Source organism: Trachurus japonicus, chromosome 2, assembly GCF_045865225.1.
Source record: "Trachurus japonicus isolate A0001 chromosome 2, Traja_1.0".
NCBI lineage: Eukaryota > Metazoa > Chordata > Actinopteri > Carangiformes > Carangidae > Trachurus > Trachurus japonicus.
The window spans coordinates 11819419-11841886 of record NC_140908.1 but is presented as its reverse complement, the minus strand read 5'-3'; the positions used below and the strand labels follow the sequence as shown (position 1 = coordinate 11841886).

General features: G+C 40.8%; 1 protein-coding gene across 8 annotated transcripts in view; it reads left to right on the top strand.

Annotated features, from left to right (window-relative positions):
* The window catches only part of LOC146990915 (sodium-driven chloride bicarbonate exchanger-like), a 55847-nt gene that overhangs the window by 29594 nt on the left and 3785 nt on the right, over positions 1-22468 (top strand). For all 8 annotated transcript variants that reach the window (XM_085801219.1, XM_085801254.1, XM_085801244.1 and 5 more), the window contains 17 exons: positions 1347-1435; positions 1752-1909; positions 3489-3576; positions 5022-5168; positions 7277-7377; positions 10160-10334; positions 10903-11036; positions 11157-11402; positions 14270-14375; positions 16059-16220; positions 16542-16655; positions 17581-17742; positions 18945-19196; positions 19594-19662; positions 20680-20853; positions 20947-21069; positions 21164-21228. In XM_085801219.1, the coding sequence (XP_085657345.1) occupies positions 1347-1435; positions 1752-1909; positions 3489-3576; positions 5022-5168; positions 7277-7377; positions 10160-10334; positions 10903-11036; positions 11157-11402; positions 14270-14375; positions 16059-16220; positions 16542-16655; positions 17581-17742; positions 18945-19196; positions 19594-19662; positions 20680-20853; positions 20947-21069; positions 21164-21228 (2365 nt within the window). The remainder of the gene's footprint in view (positions 1-1346; positions 1436-1751; positions 1910-3488; positions 3577-5021; positions 5169-7276; positions 7378-10159; positions 10335-10902; positions 11037-11156; positions 11403-14269; positions 14376-16058; positions 16221-16541; positions 16656-17580; positions 17743-18944; positions 19197-19593; positions 19663-20679; positions 20854-20946; positions 21070-21163; positions 21229-22468) is intronic.

Here is a 22468-nt window from a genome sequence, read left to right as displayed (position 1 = left end):
GCTGCTCTATTTTTGAGACTTAAAAGCAACTCCAAAAAAAGAAAAGTAGATGGCATTAAGTATGCATCTACTTTCTTATCTTAGAAAAAAACTCCTGGCAGATTTATGAGGCCCAATAGGATGTGGTGCAGTGCACCTGCAGTATCCTCATGATGATGCTCTCTGCTTCTTGTTGTTGTCGGCCGTGTGTTTCATGACTAAACACCAAAGCAGATCAAGAAACCATGTTCATCTAAACTCATCACATAACATTGATTAGTAACAATGAGAGGGATAGATTAGCTGTAAATTAACTTCATGGCAAAGCAAAGCCTCCATTTTGTTGCCTCTGGGATGTAAAGGAATAGTTGACAAATGCATTTATACACAGATGAAAAGACTGATACCACTCATGCTAAATATGAAGTAGCTATTACTGTACTTAGCTAGCCTAGCTTGCTAGCTAGACTTTGTTGTTGTGTTTCTGTTTGGTTTTTTACTTTGTTGTTGTTTGTCGTATTTTCTGAAAAGCAGTCAGCTTCCTGTTTCCTGTTTACACTGTCTCGCACATGTTCAGTACTGTATGTATGACTGGTCATGTGATATGTTGTTCAGTTGTGTTATTATGGACACAGATACAGTAGCTTGAGCTTCTGATACGAAGCTAAAACACTGGTCTTGCTAGAGATAGTTTAGTAGTGTGGACATAGAAGTATTTAAGCTATAATGCACGAGCTCAGTAACATGTTGTATCATACCTAGATGATTTTCATAAGTGATATCAGTCTTGGCAAAAAAGTGAATTTGTAACTATTTCTTTAAGTAATAGTATTGCACCCTCACTGAAAAACCACTCCCTTTGTGTCACCTTTAGGTGTATTCACATCACAATAAATGACCTAAAACAGAATTTTTAAAAGGAGCAATCTTTGACTTTTTCCCAGCAAAACTAAATCAAACTAAAAAACCAATTCATGAGTTGATTCGATGTGTAAATTTCAAAATAAAGTTAAAGATTGCGCCTTGTTTAGTTTGCTAAACTTGAATGTAGAGTAAGTTTAACCTAAAATCACCTCTGCACTACTGATATTTTTATTAGATAATCTTAAAATGACACTAACTCACTTGTATACTCTGAAAAAGATACAATATTGTATATTTTGTCATTAAGGCTAAACCTTCACTAATGAAGGTGCAGCACCTACAGCAAAAGTTCACTGTTGTATCATGTTTTTCAGAGAATGTAACTCAAGCCTGCAGTCGCTCACTGGAGACCCTTTGTCTTTGTGTGGGAAATCTGTGTTGTGATTGGCCGAGCCTCTGTGAAACTGACATGCTGTTGGTTTTCCCGCTCTGCCCATGAACAGGCCAAACGGTCTCACCTCAGTCCCAGCCGGCCAACAACGAGGGCAAACAGGACGTCAGCCGGGAAAACAGCGCCGTCGACTTCAGCAAGGTGAGCGGCCCGGACCCACCGCCGAGCCTGCTGTTTATCTACGGACACTGATAGCTGGACAGAGAACTAGTAACTAATATTTAACCAAGATTGGGTTACGTGTGAAATCTTTGCCGTGAGCTTCTCGCCCTGGGAAACTGAGGAGTAAAGCTTATTTTCTTTTCCTGTGTGGAGTCAGATCCAGCTTTTATTTTGAAATTTCATTGAGATGATTCTCTACAATATTTCTACCTCTTTATCAAACCGTATTTTAACAAAATAAACTTCTCTCTTGTCCAGAGGTTTAGTGTTGTTCTGGTTTCCCTCCGTCTCACAGATTGACCTCCACTTCATGAAGAAGATCCCTCCTGGTGCTGAGGCATCCAACGTCCTGGTGGGGGAGCTGGAATTCTTAGACCGCCCCGTGGTGGCGTTTGTCCGCCTGGCCCCCGCCGTGCTGCTCAACGGCCTGGCCGAGGTTCCCATCACCACCAGGTACGACTCGGTCTGTTTAGAGTTTAGAGTTTATTTATTTAGCACACATTTAAATTCAATGGTGCAAGGAGGGAACGAAGCCGATTGGCTTGTACAGTACATAAGTTCCACCCTTATAACAAATTACAGCAAGACAAATTTCAATGGCTAACAAATAAACATAGAAAAAAAAAAAGAGCTAAAGTGCATACATAATCAATGTTATATGAGCAAAATGAACAGAAATGAGAAAAAAATAAAGAGATAAAGTGCAAAGTGATTCAGTAACAAATAGAGACAATAGAGATAAGGTACAAAAAATTCATTAATTGAACTCATAAAGAGACAAAGTAAGGATGTGGGATATGGAGAGAGCGAAAGAGAGAGAGGAAAGAGCGGGAAATTCAAGAGAAGTTGAGATGTATTTTTAACTGCTTTTTAAAAAGCAAGTTTTACCTCTGTGTCTGTGTCGAGTGTTTATTTCCGTTTCAACTTATACATTATCATATTCACCACGTTATCCTTTATCTTCTCAGTGCACATGTTGTATGCTGGAGCCACCTTACTGTGATGCATTTAAAGGGACAACGAGGAGTTTTGGAAAAGCAAAGCGTTTTCACACTACATTTATGAGCCTCCCCGCGCACCGTGAAATTCTTTGACCGGCGCAAGACAGACTCATGTTTTCATTCATCAAGAATTAAAGTCAGAGGTTGGAAGACGATCACATACCGTCGTAGTTCCCACCATAAACGGCAATACGGTGGCGTTATTCTCATGACTCGCCACAAAACCGAAAGTAAAGAAACGCTGGTCGGCTCGCCCAGCATTTCCGCCGCCACTAATAATAACAAAATAACGATAGAGACAAAACGATATATTTATCGAAAATGGGCCCATTAACATGTGTGGGTAGCGTAGATTCATCCACATTAACGTGAGACTTTTTTATAACCAAATAGAAACTCCTCGTTGTCCCTTTAACAGGGAACTTAAATATAGTTAGGGAAAATATATTGTAGCATAATCTTGGCTAAAACAACCAGATTTAATCCAATATAGTAAGTAACACTTTACTCACCATTCATGTTTTTGTTGTTTAGTAAAATAATTGATTGTTCATACAATAATTAAAACTTGATAAAGTTCTACTCACAAATAAATCTGTTGAAATGTCATGTTTTTTAATTGTATTATTTTGCATGGATGTCTACTTATGACAAAAGAACATATTTACATTTATGTTTGGATATGATACAGTTTGTTTAAATTACGCCCAATTTCCAGTTAATTCCCATAAATTCACAATAATTACCATAATTCCCATGGAAAGTTTCTGGAAATTTACTGGAAATGTTCTGCCCCTTTGCAACCTTAGTCACCAAGTTATCCTTTATCTTCTCAGATGTTGTATGCTGGAGGATCGGTGTGATGCATTTAATTGCTGTAGTATTTGTAGGAGTTATAGTTGCCTCTCCCTTCAATACCTTTGGGTATCAAACTCAAACCCCACTTCCTCCCAGAGTATTTTTCAAAATATGTGGGTCTGGTTTCCTGTGTGTGGTCCACAAGTTCATCTGTCCTCCTCTGTGTTGAACAGATTCCTCTTCATCCTGCTCGGCCCTCTGGGAAAAGGTCCCCAGTACCATGAAATTGGCCGGTCCATTGCCACGCTGATGACCGACGAGGTAAGATCAGGAACATGTGGAGATCATCATGGCTTGTGCAAAACAAATACAATATTTTAGTTATCCCCAGATGGATTGTATTTATTTACTGCAGCTTCAAACTCTCATAGTTAGCTCAAAGCATCCAGGTCCACCTACCGACTGAAGGGATGCTTTTCACTGAGAGCCTGACCTTTGCGGATCAACAGAGTACGACATGAAAATGTGACAGGATTTCCCACAGTGCAGCTCTGAGCTAATATTACTGACCATCATCAGAGCCAGATGTTGCCTTTTTTTCTTCTTTTTTTTCACTGCCGGCGATCCTCTGGGATGTTTGAAAATAGCAATCATATATGGAGATGATCGACCCATCATTCTAGATTTTATTTCCAGCACCAGAATTTAAATAAACCATTATTTTATTTATGAGAAACAAATCGACTGACACTCATCTGTATGATAATATTGTGAATATTATATTTTTTTTATTTATTTCATTATGTATGGAGGCAGGAATAATCCTCTGCCCTGTAAACCCCCTGTCACGCTGGTATATGAGTTTCCATGTGTAAATCCATGAAAATGCACTCCGGGTCCGCTGCATCGTCGACGATGTAACAGAGCACACATTACTTATTCAATCATATTTTCATATCTGAGTGTCGTAGGCTCTTACTTTGAAAAGCTACTGAAAGGAAACCCCTCGGCCGTTCCGATGTCGTGCTCCACTCGTTTCTAGCACCTCCTGGCGTTTTATAATCCACCGTGAAGTTGGGGAGTATTTTGAACAATAACTCAATAAAGGCATTCCAATGGAATGTTGGTGTATTTTGCGATAATTTGTCAATTTCTCCGGTAATAATTTCCTCCCGGCCCGCCATCTTGATGCGCTGTGTTTGGGGTCTGTTGACCAATAAAATGCCGTGTACGTGCCTTCGTCATACGTATTTGGCGTACAATGGGATTCATCACTGCTTTTACGCATGCTGACTTACGCCAGCGTCGTAGGAGGAGTTATACACAAAGCAATACTGACACCATGTAGCGGGGGGAAAGTAGTGTAGTAGTTGTAAATTATATTGACTTTGATGTGTTTTTTTGTTCCCCTCTCACAGAAAATACTTTATTAGACAATTTCCAAAGGTGTAAATCAAACTTCCAATATATTTGCTGTGTGTTTTGAATAAGTTACTTGTGATGACATTTCCGATTTTGTTTTTTCTTTTGTATTTGTGGACATCTAACTTTTTATACATTCATTTGACATCAGTGCAGCATACATATTGTGATAGCCTAGGTTGTGCTGAAAAAAAAGATGTTACTGATTTGATTATACCTTCTAGGGTTGAGGATACAGAAGCATTTTTAGATAAGAAGACCAGGCGGGCAAGAAATGGGGAAAAATGGCTTGGACCTCTAGGGGTTAAAGCAATAACTACTTGAATGGTCATCTCTCTTTACAGATTTTCCATGATGTCGCGTACAAAGCCAAAGACAGGAACGACCTGGTGGCGGGCATTGATGAGTTTCTGGACCAGGTGACGGTGTTACCTCCCGGAGAGTGGGACCCCTCCATCAGAATAGAGCCTCCCAAAAATGTGCCCTCTCAGGTGAAGCCCTTTCTTTGTTTTGTTTTTCTTTTACATCAGCTCAAACAGATAAACCACATCACCTCTCACTCTCTGGCTGTTAGGAGTTTATGTTACTGTTCTTTCATAATGCGCCTGTGAGTCCCCTCTGCTCAGAAATATTTAAACATCTGCGTTCTCTAATCTCAACTGTGTTGTACTCACTCCGCTTTGATGCCGCTCCCCGGGGTTCTGCTCTCAATCCTCTACAAAACATTAGTTGTATTTCCTCCATTAGTTATTTTGGTCGCACTCTGGTAAAGCGATCAGCCATCTTGTTTTGAGAGAATTAAAAAGACAGGAGCTTCAGATGATTTAAGAAGGTTGTTGTCAGGTCTTGTTCCTGTGGTGAATTAATGACTCACCACTGTGCGATTAAATTTGTATGCCGATCAACTCAGAATGTGCTAGATTCATGAATATGAGGTTATGTATGTGTCTTTTAACCTCTGGAATAAACATCTGGTGTTAGGGTATAGGGCTGAGGTTCCAGAGGAGATTTAGAGGTCACATATTTTACTCTTGTCACATTTTGTGTCCATGTTAAAGGACAATTCCAGGCGAATTCAACTCTGGGGTGTACTTTCATAACATTTTAGGTCTAAAAGAAGGAATCTGAAGATTTTCAGTTTAATCGCTCCTGTTTTGCGGTAGCTGTGTCTGTCCCCGCATCGCCACGGCAGCAATGAATGGGAGTGGATGTAAGTTCCGTTGTTTAGGCTGTTTACATCCCTCAAAGCCGCAATGTTTTTCCACAGACAGCGTCAGATGGCTACTCAAACATGAACCGAGAAGTTTATTTACTTCAAGCAAGCCGACATGTTTGTAAAACTAGATCTAATTCAAAGTCTCCCGGAGTCTCGCGCGAGACCCAGTTGCCGTGCGCGGTGCATTCAGGCGCAGTGGGAGCTACCGCTTGTGTCATAAACACAGGAATATCAACTCTTGACTTGCTTCAAGTGTACATTTTTTTCCACAGACAGCGTCAGGTGGCTACTCAAACATGCGCCGAGAAGTTTTTTTTAACTTCAAGCAAGTAAAGAGTTGATATTCCTGTGTTTATGACACAAACGGTAGCTTTTCCCACTGCACCTGAACACACCGAGCACGGCAACTAGGTCTCGCGTGAGACTCCGGGAGACTTTGAATTAGATCTAGTTTTACAAACATGTGGGCTTGCTTGAAGTAAATAAACTTCTCGGTGCATGTTTGAGTCGCCATCTGACGCTGTCTGTGGAAAAAAATTGCAGCTTTGAGGGATGTAAACAGCCTCAACAGCGGAACTTACATCCACTCCCATTCATTGCTGCCGTGGCGATGCGGGGACAGACGCAACTACCGCAAAACAGGAGCGATTAAACTGAAAATCTTCAGATTCATTCTTTTAGACCTAAAATGATAGGAAAATACACTCTAGTAACAACAGATCACTGTCAGCCAATCAGGAGAGAGAAGGCTCTGAGATTTGGTTTGGTGGTGGTTGTTGGCTAGACAGATAGCTTGTATGGCGACTGCTTTGTTGTGACATCACAACGTTACAGATTTCCTATCAGCTTGTATTAAGGCCCAATTTCTCAACACAACCTGTGTGCATTTCTTAGTTGTCTGAGCACTTTGATACTTTCACAGCATTAATATTAGGGGTGGGAGAAAAAATCGATTCACATACAGTATATATCTAGCGATTTTTTTTATTTTTATTTTTTACATATTTTTAATATTGTGCAATGTGCATTTGTTAGCCTTTTTTACATACAGAGAGTACAGGTTTTTGAAAAGGGTTTAAGTTCACTTTATAATGGAGTATGTTCATTTATAGGCTCCTACATATTTGTGTGCAGATAAATGTTAAAAATGCAGACTAAAGATCGAGAGAATCTGCAATATCGTAGAATCGCAATTTGAATCGAATCGCCATCCAAAAAATCGTAGAAGAATCGAATCGGGAGAAAAGCATATCGTCCCAGCCCTAATTAATATAGTACATAGATCTATTTTATAATAAAAAAACAAATGGTGACCTTTAAGTCCACCTGGTGCTCGACGACGAGTTGTAAAACATTTGACTGACAGCGATCTTAACCACACAGGAAAAGCGGAAGATTCCTCCCGTTCCCAACGGCGTGACAGATCTGGGTGAGTCAGAGGACCACGGCGGGCACGGCGGCCCCGAGCTCCAGCGCACCGGGAGGTAAGTGTTTGAGAGACACGCCGTGATTTGCGACGCGCAGCCTTGAGCTCTCGAAGCTCCTCTTTGTCCCTGTCTTCTTGTCGCCACTGAGCTGCCTCCCCTGTCCCCGAACTGTAAATTTAGCTGAAGAATGAGACTTACCCCACTGGTCCATTATCATTCCTCACACTTCAACCCCGCAAAGACCGTTTGTTTGAGTTTGAATTCTTTTTAAGAGAGACCTACCTACCTAAGCACACACATAAAGTCGCTTTCTTCAATACTGCAACAATGTTATATTATTTAACAACACTCTGCCAAGTGAGTGCAGTCACAAATAATTCACACACTGCTCCTCATGCTGCTTTGTACATACAGTACGTCACTTGATTACATCTGTTTTACACCACATATTATAATGATATGGTATTGTTTCTTTTGAGGACCTTCAGTGTTTTCAACTGCTAGCCTCCCAAATAGTATAGTAATAGTGCATTAAAGGGACTATATCTAAAAAAAAATGTTTACCTTTCGTGAAAATGTCTCTTTTTTTTTAGTTTCAGTCATTGTGTTTCCTTATAATACAGCAGGTTATAATACAGCCGTTATAATACAGTAGCTAGTTGCTATCATGTAGCTAGGAAACAGGGCTAGCCTGTTATCATGCTAGCTTTGGCAGAGTAAAAGACATTAAAGAGGTTGCACTTAACACTAGCGTTAGCTTCAAACACAGGAAACAGCTGTTGGTGAGGAAAGGAAAGACATTTGATGTTAAACTCACATTTCTTCTTTTCTGATAAGTAAACAGTTTCTAAAGCTAACTTTGGCTACATAGCAATAACAAAACTTAGTGCCTGTGACAATTTAATAATGCTTTCCGTTAGAACTTGAGCATCTTACTTTGAGCTGTCTATTTATATCATTTAACCCTTTTTTTATGGCAATAGTAATCACCAGTGCTGATAACAAGGGGATTTTTGCTCTCAAAATTAGATTTTAAACATTTCTCAGTAACAAATACACTATTATTACCAATTACTTTGATTTAAAGAAGAAGGAATGAAAGATAATGACGTATAAATATTTATATCATGTTGTCATCATCCAGACATCACCTCATTACCTCTCAGTGCAGTGCAGAGCAGTGTGTGCTGTGCTGCTGCTGAGCTGCAGTATGCTGCGGTACAGGCTCTCATCCCAGCTAAAAGATTGTTGGCCCAGTCCCAACCATCAACCCCCACCCACACACACACACACACACACACACACCCACCACCACCTCCGGGACATGGCATCGCTATCGCTCAGACTAAAGCAGCAAGGTTCCCACCCACCGTTACCATAGCAACAACCTCCAGCTTCTGTAGTTCAACCCCCGGCCCGGGTTTTGCAGCAGAGCAGGAGAGTCATACTAAGAGACGCATGAGTCGACATATGCGCACACACACACCTAGATATACACAACGCAGAAGAGGTCTCAGCGAGGGAATATGCTTCAGCCCCCCTGCTCAATATTTTGCCTTGCGGACGGTTCACACATGTAACCAACACAGTAAATACACCGGCAGTGGCTCGTACTCTCAGTTGTCCACCGCTCCGTTCAAACATTTGCTCTGCAGTGGAGAGACGCACCGGCACACTGCAGGTGATACACTCTGAATCAATGCAGTGCTACGCCCCGATACAGGTTATTTCAACAATTCACAAACTAGACAGGTCGCATATTCCCAAAGGTGAGATGTGGAAATTGATGTCTGTATGGTACTGTAATACATACAGACGCTATAGTGAAACCTGCAGCAGTTGTAAAGACACAACTCCTGGTTGCCAGGTCTTTTGATTCTAAGTGTGGATTAAAAAAGATAAAGAGAAGGTGTTTATTAGGCGATCAAGCATGATATAAGCATCCAAAAATGACAGCATACTGCTAACTCAGCCTTGCACTCATAAACAAACAAGTAAGAGCTTCTTATCTCATTTGGATTAGGATTATCTAGGACAGCCAAAACAGTGTCAAGACTTTTTAATAAAGAAAAAAAAGTCAAAACTGTGACTACAAATGTGACCCTGACTTAAATTCCCCTTAACTTCTCCAGCAAAGAGCTGCAGAAAATCATCATCTGTGAAGAGACGATTGGTCCAATTATCACATTTACCTTCCATGTCATTCACATTTCGTTACTGATGTTTTATTCTTAGTCTTCTTGGACTTTGACTTTAACACTACTTGAATTTGTACATTTGTTAGCTCAGTTTGATATAGTGTACAAAGTCAGACATAATACTGATCTCCTCGTTGACAAGGAACTTCATTGAAAGTCAAAGGTTATTCAATTATTAGGGGATGGTGGAGTAATGACGTGTTAGCTCATGTATTTGTAATTCATGTATATGTAAGCTGTAACCCTGGAGCTTTTAAAATCACTTTTAAAGACTCACCTCTTTTCTCTGGCCTTCAACTCACCCTGACACCCTGACCTTTTATGTTTATCTTTTAGTATAGCTTTTATTTGTTTTATCTTATCTTAGTAACTGTTTTTACTGCCCTATTTTACTGTTAATCTATGTTTGATGATTTATGTTGTTTTATTTATATTGCTAGCACTTGTACGTTGTGCAGCACTTTGGGCAACTAAGGTTGTTTTTAAATGTGCTATATAAATAAACTTTGAGTTGAGTTGAGTTGAGTTGAGTATTTACACATCACCATGAAGATGTTTAGTGATAATTGTCTCAAAGAAACATCTTTAGGAGTTGAAAAGAAGTCCAGTCCCCTTCAACATTACACCTGTCTCCTCTCCAGGATCTTCGGTGGCCTGGTCTATGACATCAAGAGGAAGGCTCCCCACTACCTCGGGGACTACACCGACGCCCTCAGCCTGCAGTGTCTGGCCTCCTTCCTCTTCCTCTACTGCGCCTGCATGTCGCCCGTCATCACCTTCGGCGGACTCCTGGGGGAGGCCACGGAGGGACGAGTGGTAAGAAAGAGACGCCGAGAAGGGTTCTGTCGCTTTGTATCAAGGACGTTGCTGCTTTCATTGGGAGCGGGAATTTAGAAAACAGTTTGGGGGAAAAAGGTGGGATCTTTTTAAGCTGCGTACTGTACATCCAGGGAAGACGTGAATCAAAGAGCCAACACGTCTTGCCGAGAGGCACCTTGAAACAAAAAACAAACCGACTCATGTTGCTCAACTTTCCTTCACACTGGAAAAATGATAACATCAGCTGAACGTGCATCAGCGATTCAGATAAGCCTAAATTATCTCCCTGTTTTTGTGTTTTTTTCTTTTTAAGGAAATGAAAATTTCAGCATTTAAACAACAAAAAACAACAAAACTAAAAAGCAAACAAACTAAAACAACAGAAAAGTTACACAAACTAACAGGTACAGACACCTACAAACATCTACGTATACTTCTGCTGTTAAACACTGCACTGCGACAGAGCTGATGGTTTTATTGGCTTAGTTTTTCCGCAGCTTCGATGAACTTTTTCCATCTTTCTCTGTGACTCTGATCATCTGATATCTCTCTGTTCGTTTCCCAGAGTGCTATCGAGTCCCTGTTCGGGGCGTCCATGACGGGGATCGCCTACTCCCTGTTCGCCGGGCAGCCTCTCACCATCCTGGGCAGCACGGGGCCCGTCCTCGTCTTTGAGAAGATCCTCTTCAAGTTCTGCAAGTGGGTTATTTCCCCCTCCTGAAAGGTGGATGTGTGTCTTTTCTGCTCGAGTAGAGATGCCTGATGTAATGCTTCACTCTTCTGTGTGTGTGTGTGTGTGTGTGTGTGTGTCTCTCCCAGGGACTACGGCCTCTCCTACCTCTCCCTGAGGGCCTGTATCGGCCTGTGGACAGCCTTCCTGTGTCTGCTGCTGGTGGCCACTGATGCCAGCTCGCTCGTCTGTTACATCACACGCTTCACCGAGGAAGCGTTTGCCGCGCTGATCTGCATCATCTTCATCTACGAGGCCCTGGAGAAGCTAATCCACCTGGGAGTGCATTACCCCATCAACAAAAACAACAACCTTCAGACGCTCACGCAGTACTCGTAAGTGCTCCTCTGAAAGCCCCGGGCTCTTTTCTTTTTTTTCTTTTTTTTTTTTAGATGGTTTGAGGCTTTTTTCACAATTTTCAGTGTAATCCAGTGATAAAAACAGGTGCATCGTGGGTAAATTGTAAACAGGACCTATTTTAATGATGCAAATGTGGCAATATCTCATCAGTTAATTAACCCACTCAGGATGAACTGCTATAATCTTGATAATCAGTTAACTCCTTAGCACCCACTGGCCAGTCCAGCATCAATAAGGCTTTTTAAGCAACAGCGGCTATTCCAGCTACACAAATGTGACTATTTTCTGTTTTTGCTAACCCTAGATATTTAAATGTGTCGTTTTTTTGTGTAATTTTTACTATTTTATTAATTAATAGACAAAATTACTAGTGGAATTACAAGAAAAGTACATAAAAATACATAGAATTTACATGATATGACAGTTTTTCTGAATTGTATTCACATTCACATTTTTTTAACCTGTTTGTTATAATAATAATCATCATCATCATCATCATCTTTCACATCATTAGTCACCAAAATGTGCACTGTGATACACTTGTGATGCATAATGGTAACCACAGCTACAGTTTTTTTTTTTTAAGATGGTTTGTGGCTTTTTTCACAATTTTCAGTGTAATCCAGTGATAAAAACAGGTGCATCGTGGGTAAATTGTAAACAGGACCTATTTTAATGATGCAAATGTGGCAATATCTCATCAGTTAATTAACCCACTCAGGATCAATCAGCTACACAAATGTGACTATTTTCTGTTTTTGCTAACCCTAGATATTTAAATGTGTCGTTTTTTTGTGTAATTTTTACTATTTTATAACAATTTATTAATTAATAGACAAAATAACTAGTGGAATTACAAGAAAAGTACATAAAAATACATAGAATTTACATGATATGACAGTTTTTCTGAATTGTTAAAGCACTTACAGCCATATTCACATTTTTTTAACCTGTTTGTTATAATAATAATAACCATCATCATCATCTTTCACATCATTAGTCACCAAAATGTGCACTGTGATACACTTGTGATGCATAATGGTAACCACAGCTACAGTTTTTTTTGTTTTTTTTTTACAGCTTTCACACATTTTCTAAACTAGGTCTCCAAAAAAAAAAAAACTCTACACAATCCATAAACTGCACAAAAACAACATCCCTCCCGTGTGCTCTGCTGCATCATGTAACGACAGATGGTGCAGTGGTATAGTGGTGTGTTCTCGCTCTATAATCCCATGTCGAGCGTGTGTCAGGACCATCATGCATTGCCCCAGAACACGCGCGCTTAGTAAAACCAGCGGCTGCGTGGCGGCGACGACGCCTCCTCGTGTGCTCCTCTGTTCCAGCGCGGCGAGCAGCAGGAGACGCTGACATTTAGTGGAGTAAAATGCCAGCAGAGTGAGTCACTTGATGTTGACGGGCCGACCTGTTCACTAAGCGCTGTGAAGGAGGAACATGAGGCTGAAAACACTGATTATGCTCGTTACTGAGTGACCACTGTTGTGTCGATTATTGAACCGTTGTGTTTGGCTCAGAGAATGTCAGATAACGACACGTTGATCCTCAAAATGTCTGCAGGCAGAAATCCAAAATATGGAGTTAGATATCACAGGAATATTCACATATATAAAAAAAAAAGTGTTTTGAGTCAGAGCAGACTAAGACTTTGAGAGGGTTGAGACAAGCCGAGTCAAGATCAAGACCAAACCAATGCGGGACTATTTTTAAGAGCATCACTGTACTACTCAGTACCAGTCTTCATAATAATCACATGTCTTGATATTTACATTATTCCTCCTCAGCTAAAAAGAAAAGATGATTTTTATCTAAAATCTAAACCATATTTAATGTAGACAGTTTTCAGATGGTTACACAAGCAGATACTTTAGTACAACTATTTGAATTTGTGGTTTTGACTGGTCTGGAGAAAAAATCCAGAAATTCAATTGCAGTTCAACTTTAGCACTTAATGATCACCATGACAACTGAGAACCTACATAGACTCAGTGCATAGTGTCTTTTAATTGTTTATTAATTGATACAGTTGTAATGTCATCCAGGGGTTCATCACATCCACTACTTATTTCTGTCCCTCTCATTTTCAGCCTGAAGCTTCAGGTTTATTTTTTCTTTCTTATCAGTTTTCAGTTTATCATTCATACAGTTTATACGTTTATTGTCATCCCACACGGTAAAAACATGAAGATAGATAGATAGATAGATAGATAGATAGATAGATAGATAGATAGATAGATAGATAGATAGATAGATAGATAGATAGATAGATAGATAGATAGATAGATAGATGAGTTTATTTGTCCTTTCCAAGGAAAATTGTTTTCACCATTTCGTACAGAGCGGCCTCGAGAAGTGCAACTTACATACATTAACATACATTCCCACATTTCATACACCTCAATTACATAGAGACATAAGAACATAAAAAAAACATGAGACATAAGACCCCGCACCCCACATTTACATGTGCATTCCCCTGGTTATGTTCTTTTCATTGTCTTATTTAGTTCAGCTATGGCAGATGGGATGAGGGAATCAAATGTGTTACTCACCAGCAAAGATAATAACCTCAGAAAGTAGACCCTATAATAATAAGAAGACATTTTTAAAATAGCCTAAAAGATTAAATAGAGATAAAGCAGCACGGAGTCACAGCAGTGTGAAGTGCAGAGGACAGACTTAAGCCTCACAGCCTCGTAATTAAACATCTGCTTTTGTACAGTTGAGACAAAAATGGTGACACACTCACCAGAGGAGGTTTTGTTCCTCTCTACACTCACAAAGAGGAAACAACAACGTTATTCTCCTATCTGCTCCTCTGTAGGTGTGCCTGTGTGGAGCCCAGGAACCCCAGCAACGAGACGCTGCTGCTGTGGGAGGAGAGGAACGTCACCGCCTCGCAGGTCAACTGGACCATGCTGGAGGTCAAGGTAAGGAACGGTGGAGGGAAAGATCAGAAAAAAACACATGAAGATTAGTTGCACAAAAATTAGGTTAATCTGGAAGATCAAGGCATGTTTGATGAGGTTTAAAGGGATAGTAGCATTTTTTTAAAAGTGGGGTTGTATGATCTACAAATAGCCCCTAAGTACTTTAATTGCAGTAGAAGACTCTCTGCACTCCTCCCGTTAGCAACGCCAGCCCATAATAGCCCTGCCCAGAGATTTACAACATACATTGTTGTGAATGGACCCAAAGAAACGGCCTATTTTCACGGCCTAAAAGAGGTTTTACCTGAAGTTGGTTAGGTCCAAATAAAAACTGTGTTTTTCCTGCACTTTGAGGGGCTGGAAAAAATTATATTATAGCGAACAATGGAACTGTGTATTTTTTTTCAGGTAAAACCTCTTTTAGGCCGTGAAAATAGGCCGTTTCTTTGGGTCTGTTCACAACAATGTATGTTGTAAATCTCTGGGCAGGGCTATTATGGGCTGGTGTTGCTAACGGGAGGAGTGCAGAGAGTCTGCTACTGCAATTAAAGTACTTAGGGGCTATTTGGAGATCATACAACCCCACTTTAAAAAAAATGCTACTATCCCTTTAATGACGGTTTGGATTCAAGTGGACTTCTAATGATGGTTTTTAAGAAGATCCTTGAGATAACCCGAAACGACACCACGCCAAGTGAGTTCCCTCCTGGCACGGCGCATGTTGTGTGTTGTGTTGTGTGTTCTGTCTCGTCCTCCCCCCCCCCTACGCTGGGCTTTATCAAGCAGCGCCATGAGTCTGGGAGGGGATTAAGAACGCGTGGGCAGGATTTCACAGGATTTCAGCCGTGCAGAATGAGCGCCGAGACGCGGATCCTCTTCGCTGCCACACGTGCTGCCACAGGGGCGCGTGGGAAGGCAGAGCGACACGTTATGTGTGTGTGTTTAAGTCAGTGGGTCTGGAACTTTTTTTTTTACATCAAGGACCCCTAAATTGACACAAATTAGACCATGGATCCCCATTAGACAAGATTTTGAATAATAAACACCAGAAATACACAAATATTTGTTCTGAGACTGAATAATGTTACTGTCTTAGTCAGTGTACATTCAAATTACGGTCAGTGGCCTGAATTATTGGAAAAATTTTAGCGAAATTTCTGGAAAAAAGTGGTAAAATCCCCCCCCCCCTCCAAAAAAAGTTACAAAATTTCTTGAAAAAATTCTCAAAAAAACCCCCAAAAGTTATGAAATCTCTAGAAAAAGTGGATTTTTTTTTTTTTTTGTAGTACATTTTTGGGCTTTTTCACCTTTAATTGATTCGCACCGGGGCCGCCTGCAGTGAGGACTGTAGCCTCAACACATGGGCTGGTGCTCTACCAACTGAGCTAAACACCGCCCCGAAAAAGTGGTAACATTTTGAGAAAAAATTAGGGGACCCCCCCTGAACCCTCTCCAGGACCCCTGGGGGTCCCCGGACCGCACTTTGAGAACCACTGGTTTAAGTATGTGTGTGATACATAGAAATAAAACACTTCGCTAATCGGCCGCTGACGCCGCACATCCATCATCTCCCTCATCTCTCTCGCTGACATCATTATCCCCGATCGCCCTCTTCCTCATCATCCTAATTACCATCATCGTCATCATCATCATCATCATCACTGTGTCCTCTGGTGCCAGTAGGAGTGCGAGATGTTGCACGGGGACTTTGAAGGCACCGCCTGCGGCCCCCACGGCCCCTACATCCCCGACGTCCTCTTCTGGTGCGTGGTCCTCTTCTTCTCCACCGTCTTCATGTCGGCCTTCCTCAAGGAGTTCAAGACCAGCCGCTACTTCCCCACCAAGGTACAGCGCATCCCATAATAACACACAAACAGCTCTTTGTTAAATTATGCAGCCCTACATTTACTTCTCTTCTAAAATCCCAGTCTGTCATTTTAGATCATGCTGCCATCTAGTGGTGATTTCAGGCCACAGCAGCCTGTGTCTGTTCTGTGTGTGGTATTTCTATGGTTTATCATTGAGATGACACTCGTGTGTGGCGTGATGCTCAACATGCTAATCGACAGCCCGCCGGCGCCGCCTTGTGGTGATGACGCTGCACAGTACAGTTGTTCCTGAGGTGTAACGTGGACTCTGCCCCCCCCCCCCCCCCCCCCCTCTCAGGTGCGCTCCATCATCAGCGACTTCGCCGTCTTCATCACCATCCTCACCATGGTGCTGGTGGATTACGCCCTGGGGATCCCCTCCCCCAAACTACAGGTCCCCAGCAAGTTCAAAGTACGTCCAGAGGAAAATGCACATTTGAAACGAAACATTTTATTCTGAAATATATATATATAGTATGTATATATATATATATATTTTTTTTTTTTACAATTGCATGAAAAATAATTGAAAGAAACAGATTTAGGAACTAAAAGAAAAACATCCTCATCCTGGGTCTATACGCTGGCAGAATGATAATACCGCTATAAAGTGATGAACCAGGCTGAGGCACAAATGTATCAACACACTTGTTGTTCAGTGCTTCCAACTTCAAAAGTCAATTTAAGTCCCAACACAACTGTGGATCTCTTATTTAAGAATCAAATCAATTATCTGATTGTAATATTAGTCTGACTCCTTCTAATTCTTTTATTAATTGTACTATCAGTCTACTGTATGTACTATTAGTAACTATCTCTTGCTCTGTACCAGCACTTTTACCTCATTTTTATACTTTTAGTTTTTTATTTTTCACTTCACACAAAGTGTCCCTTTTCATTTATCCTAACCACTTCCTTTCAATATACCTCAACCTAACCACAACCATAACTTTTTAAGCTAATTCTGTCTTTTTTGATTACTTTGATTACCTTTAAAAAAAAAAAAATCAATTTCTTTTTCATATTCTTTCTGGTTTTAATTTATTAGGGCCTGAATTATTTTAAATTGGAGTTCTACACCTAAAAACAAAAGAATTAGACTGATAAATGACCATTTTAACCAGTGCTGGTGCTTTTACATCATTCATAACCTGCTAATCTCCAACTCTACCTCTAGCCATCAAAATGAGCAGAATATACAACATGAAGTATAACATAAACTAAGAGGCAACAATCATTCAAACTGAAAATGAGTAACAATATATGATGTAATATAATAACTAGAATCTTTATTTTCAATTCAACGATTTAAATGTTTTGCTTCCGTTGTCCTGCAGCCAACCAGGGATGACCGTGGCTGGCTCATCAACCCTGTGGGGCCCAACCCCTGGTGGACCACCATCATCACCTTCCTCCCAGCTCTGCTCTGCACCATCCTCATCTTCATGGACCAGCAGATCACGGCTGTCATCATCAACAGGAAGGAGCACAAGTTGAAGGTATTTCGAGCAAACATGGATCAAAATATGGATTTATGGTTGGACTGTATCTAAATGCCACCGTCTACGATAATAAATAATAAAATAATAATAATAATAATAAAAATTATGGATCAAAAACCAATGAGATGGCACCACTGCGGCATCCTGAGAAAACACAACCTTCTTGCATTTGAAAACTTTACAATTTACTGTAATATCAGACTCGTTTTTAAATGTCTTCATAACTGTGTATCAGCCCTGTTTTCTGCACTGATAAAAAGACGCTGTAGCTCAAGCCGAGTAAACACACGAGCCTCCCACAATGGCGACTGCATTGTTACCAAGTGCACAACATCATTTGGACAGTCTGCCTTCTCAATAAAAGGGGTTAACCTATGGAACACTTTACCCACTCACCTGAAACTGGAGACTGTTTGCTCAATCTCCTCTCGTTGATCTTGTGCTCTGTATTTTTTAGTATGCTACTGTCATGATGTAGTGTCATGCACTTGGTTTTATCTTATACTGTTGATAATATATCCTGTATTTTTAGATAAGCCGCCTATATGGACTGGTGTTGAAAATTAGCACTTGTGCTAAACACACTCAAGCAAAGCATCTGGTCTGTTCTGGTCAAAGTTCCAGTGCAAATCAATCTTAGTGCAGTGGTATAAACAAGAAACATATTAACACAAACCAAGATTGAAAGAGGTAAAGAGAATAGGTGGGGGCGTATATGCATTATCAAGTTTGCTCATGTGGCCAGACCAAGTGGTATTGGTTAAAGTTCAAAGTAGCTGACACACTAACAAGAATGGGGAAGTAGAGGTTGAGACTTTGATGAATGTGAGATTTTTCAATGATGCTTAAAAAAAAAGAAAAGAGTAGAAATAACAAGTAAGTAGAGGACTTTTTTGTGACTTGTGACCATTTTTTGATGAAATCAAACTGTCTTCAGAATTTGAATGAAGTCTGTAGGTAAAAGTATGTGGAAGCAAATTAGGTTCAAAGTAGGACCAGTAGTTTCAGAGTTTGAAGACTGTTCCAATGTATTTCTAATGGGACAAAAAAATCTGAAAACGTTAAATATTTGAAAAAGTAGACAGGAATCAAACCCATCTAATGAGTCTCTTAACGAACACCTGTCCACTGGAACAGTCTCAATGTATTTGTGATGTCCATATCAAATAAATAAACATAACATAACATACCTCCTGCAGAAAGGCTGTGGCTACCACCTGGACCTGTTTGTGGTGGGGGTGATGCTGGGGGTGTGCTCGGTGATGGGGCTGCCGTGGTTCGTGGCGGCCACCGTGCTCTCCATCTCCCACGTCAACAGCCTGAAGCTGGAGTCGGAGTGCTCGGCCCCCGGCGAGCAGCCCAAGTTCCTGGGCATCCGAGAGCAGCGCTTCACCGGCCTCATGATCTTCACCCTGATGGGCTGCTCCGTCTTCATGACCTCTGTGCTGAAGGTCGGGACACAAACGAACACATACTTTAAAACTGTTTTTCCTTTTTCCAGGATAATTTAATTCCAGGATTGTTTTCATTATTTTTATGTCTTTGTTTTTGTAATACTCACATTTGGCCACAAGAGGCTGAAAGTGCACCACTACCCCGCTGTAAATAGAACTTAGAGCGTTAATCTTTCCTTCCAGATGTTTTTTAATTTCTCAGTTCACACTAAACACAAGCTACATACGATATAAAAACCATTAGAAACTGATTTAAAGGTGCATTTCTTCCCCAGCACCCTGAAGGACAGGCACATGAAGCTTCCATTGGATGAAACTAAGCTAAACTCAAATTATAACAATGAAGTTAATTCATACATTTTCTTATTTTTAACATGTATTTTTGCGTCTGCAGTTCATTCCCATGCCTGTGCTGTACGGAGTCTTTCTGTACATGGGGGCTTCCTCGCTCAGAGGAATCCAGGTGAGTCCAGATTCTGTCCTCTGGGCCCAGTTGTTCAAAGGTAATCCAATCGGATTTTGGGTAATGGATTGGATCAAATCTTGAAAATGGGTTGTTCAAAACCAAAAACGGATTCTGAGATCGGATTAGATCACGTAATCCAATCTTGGTTTTGATCTGGATAAAACCCTCAGTTTGTGTTGTTCAAAACTTTTCAGTAGGATCGGGATAACTTTGATCCAAAAAATCAGGATTATTCTGATCCCAGCAGTTTGGTGGATTCAGGTAGGATTACAGGAACAAAATGTGATTTAAATTAAATTCAAACTGGTCAAATAAACAATATTCATAAAGTAGTATATATACAGTTCTTGATTTATATTTTGCACCTAATTTTAAACCACAACAGTGATTAGTAAATAATGTTAACTTTTGAATATTCGACAACTGAAAAACTTTTCCCCAACTACTTTTCCCCAAACTGAATTTAATGAAATTTGAAGTTTGAATTTTAAAATTTGAAGTTTGAATTTTGAAATTTGAAGTTTGAATTTTAAAATTTTAAGTTTGAATTTTGAAATTTGAAGTTTGAATTTGAAACACATGGGGAAATATTCACAATTTCACTAATGAACTGTATATTTGCTTTTTTCAATTTATTTTAACAGCCCAACCAGATGGAGTCTGGCTGTTTAAAAGACATTGAAGAAACAACAAAGAGCAAAGAAAACAACACTCAGTTAACAGACCAATCAGCTTTCAGTGTGATGAACAGTCCCATCTAGAGCACTCATTATCCGGATTTGGTAATCTTGAAAATTTGGATTTGGATCAGACTGATCCAATCCAACTTTGCTTTGAACAACTGGGATAAAAGTAAAACAGATTACGTGATCCTGGATAGCAAAAAAGGGGATTTCAAAATCTGGATAATTTTTATCCAGATTACACCTTTTGAACAACTGGGCCCTGGTGTTTTATCACGAGAACTCGCCTCCAGAGGATTCATGTCCCATGTCTCTTCATAAATGTGTGCAGTTCTTTGACCGTCTGAAGCTGTTCGGCATGCCGGCCAAACACCAGCCGGACTTCATCTACCTTCGCCACGTCCCTCTGAGGAAGGTCCACCTCTTCACCATCATCCAGCTCACCTGCTTGGCCCTGCTGTGGATCATCAAGACCTCCAAGGCCGCCATCGTCTTCCCCATGATGGTAACCTCTGATTGCGTATTCGTGTATGCGGTGTGTTTATTATACGTTTCCACAACGCGACGTGACTCTTGGTCCCCGATCCTCTTCCTCCAGGTCTTGGCCCTGGTGTTTATCCGTAAGCTGCTGGACTTCATCTTCACCAAGAGGGAGCTGAGCTGGCTGGACGACCTGATGCCAGAGTGGAAAAAGAAGAAGCTGGAGGATGCAGCAGAAGAGGTGCAGTAATGAATCTTGTCTAAGATGACCAAACGCTACTGGTTCCACCAGTGTAGCTGATGTTATTCTTCTTCTCCTTTGTTTCCTTCTCCAGGAGGAACACAGTATTATTGCAGAGGAGGAAGGCATTGTACAAGTGCCACTGGAGGGACCCTACAAGTGAGGCTTTTTAACATTAATCCCATTCTGCACGAGTCTGAGTGGTCAAATCCAGAGGTCATAATGAGCTGCTGAACAAATGACAGTCTCCTTTAACCTTAACTATGGGGAGCAGTTCTCCATCATATCCAATAAGGACTGTTCCAGTATCTAGAGCAGGCTCTGCCTCTGAAATCACCTCCTCTAAATGTCAGCCCTTAGCTGTTAAAGAGGGAAACATCTCAGCTCCAGAAAAGAAAACAGAACTCAATCACACTCCTCAGTCCTCGCTCCAGTCTGGATCCTCAGCTCATCACACAGGAAGTACAGGAAATGGGGAGGGGCATCGCCTCAGCAGCTGGAAGGGATCGCATCCTACTCGGCATAAATATTCAAACTCAAGGAGGGTCAAACACACAGGAGGGTTGTAACACTGTCTCTGTGCTGCTGGGTTGTCTGCACTAGCTTTAAATCACAGAGCAAACTAGAAACAGCATTTCTTCAGTATGCTGAATTAGCAGAATAAATTGACAAAGACATGCGGAATGACATACAAGAAACATGTCCAAGGAAAGAATTGAACCCACATCTTCATGAGTGGTAATCTAACACACTAACCATATGGCCACAGAGGACCTGCCTTACAATGAGCTTTATACTGTGAGGAATCAAAGACTGTCCAATGACAGCTGAATAGAAAAGTCAAGCGATGATGTGACATGACTGAGGCAGGAATCGAACCCATGATCTCATGATCATTAAACATTTACTCTGCCACTCCGCCACAGAGAGCACATCATTTCCAAGAGTGTTGTCATTCATTGTAATGTGATGATGTGGTGAATAATAACGAACACCTGTAACCAAAGTAGGACCAGTAGTTTCAGAGTTTGAAGACTGTTCCAATGTATTTCTAATGGGATACCGTGATAAATGAAACATTGTCCGATGCAGCTGTAGTTTACACAGTTTAAACAAGGAGCAAGCTATCAGAAATCAACAGAGGAAGACTGTGGGGGAAGGTGGGGGAGGAGAGCAGAATTCAACATAACGTAATAAGATTGCTCAGCTTAGATTCGCACCAGTGACCTTGGGGTTGGCAAGTAGCCATCTTACCCACTACACTACAGACAGAGTTGTGGAGAAGAGAGGTTGAGACTCTCATGAATATGAAATGAAATGCAACAACACACCTACAGAAGAGTAGATGATCACAGTGGAGTGCTACAGCATACAGTATTTTTCTAACAATGGACAGGAA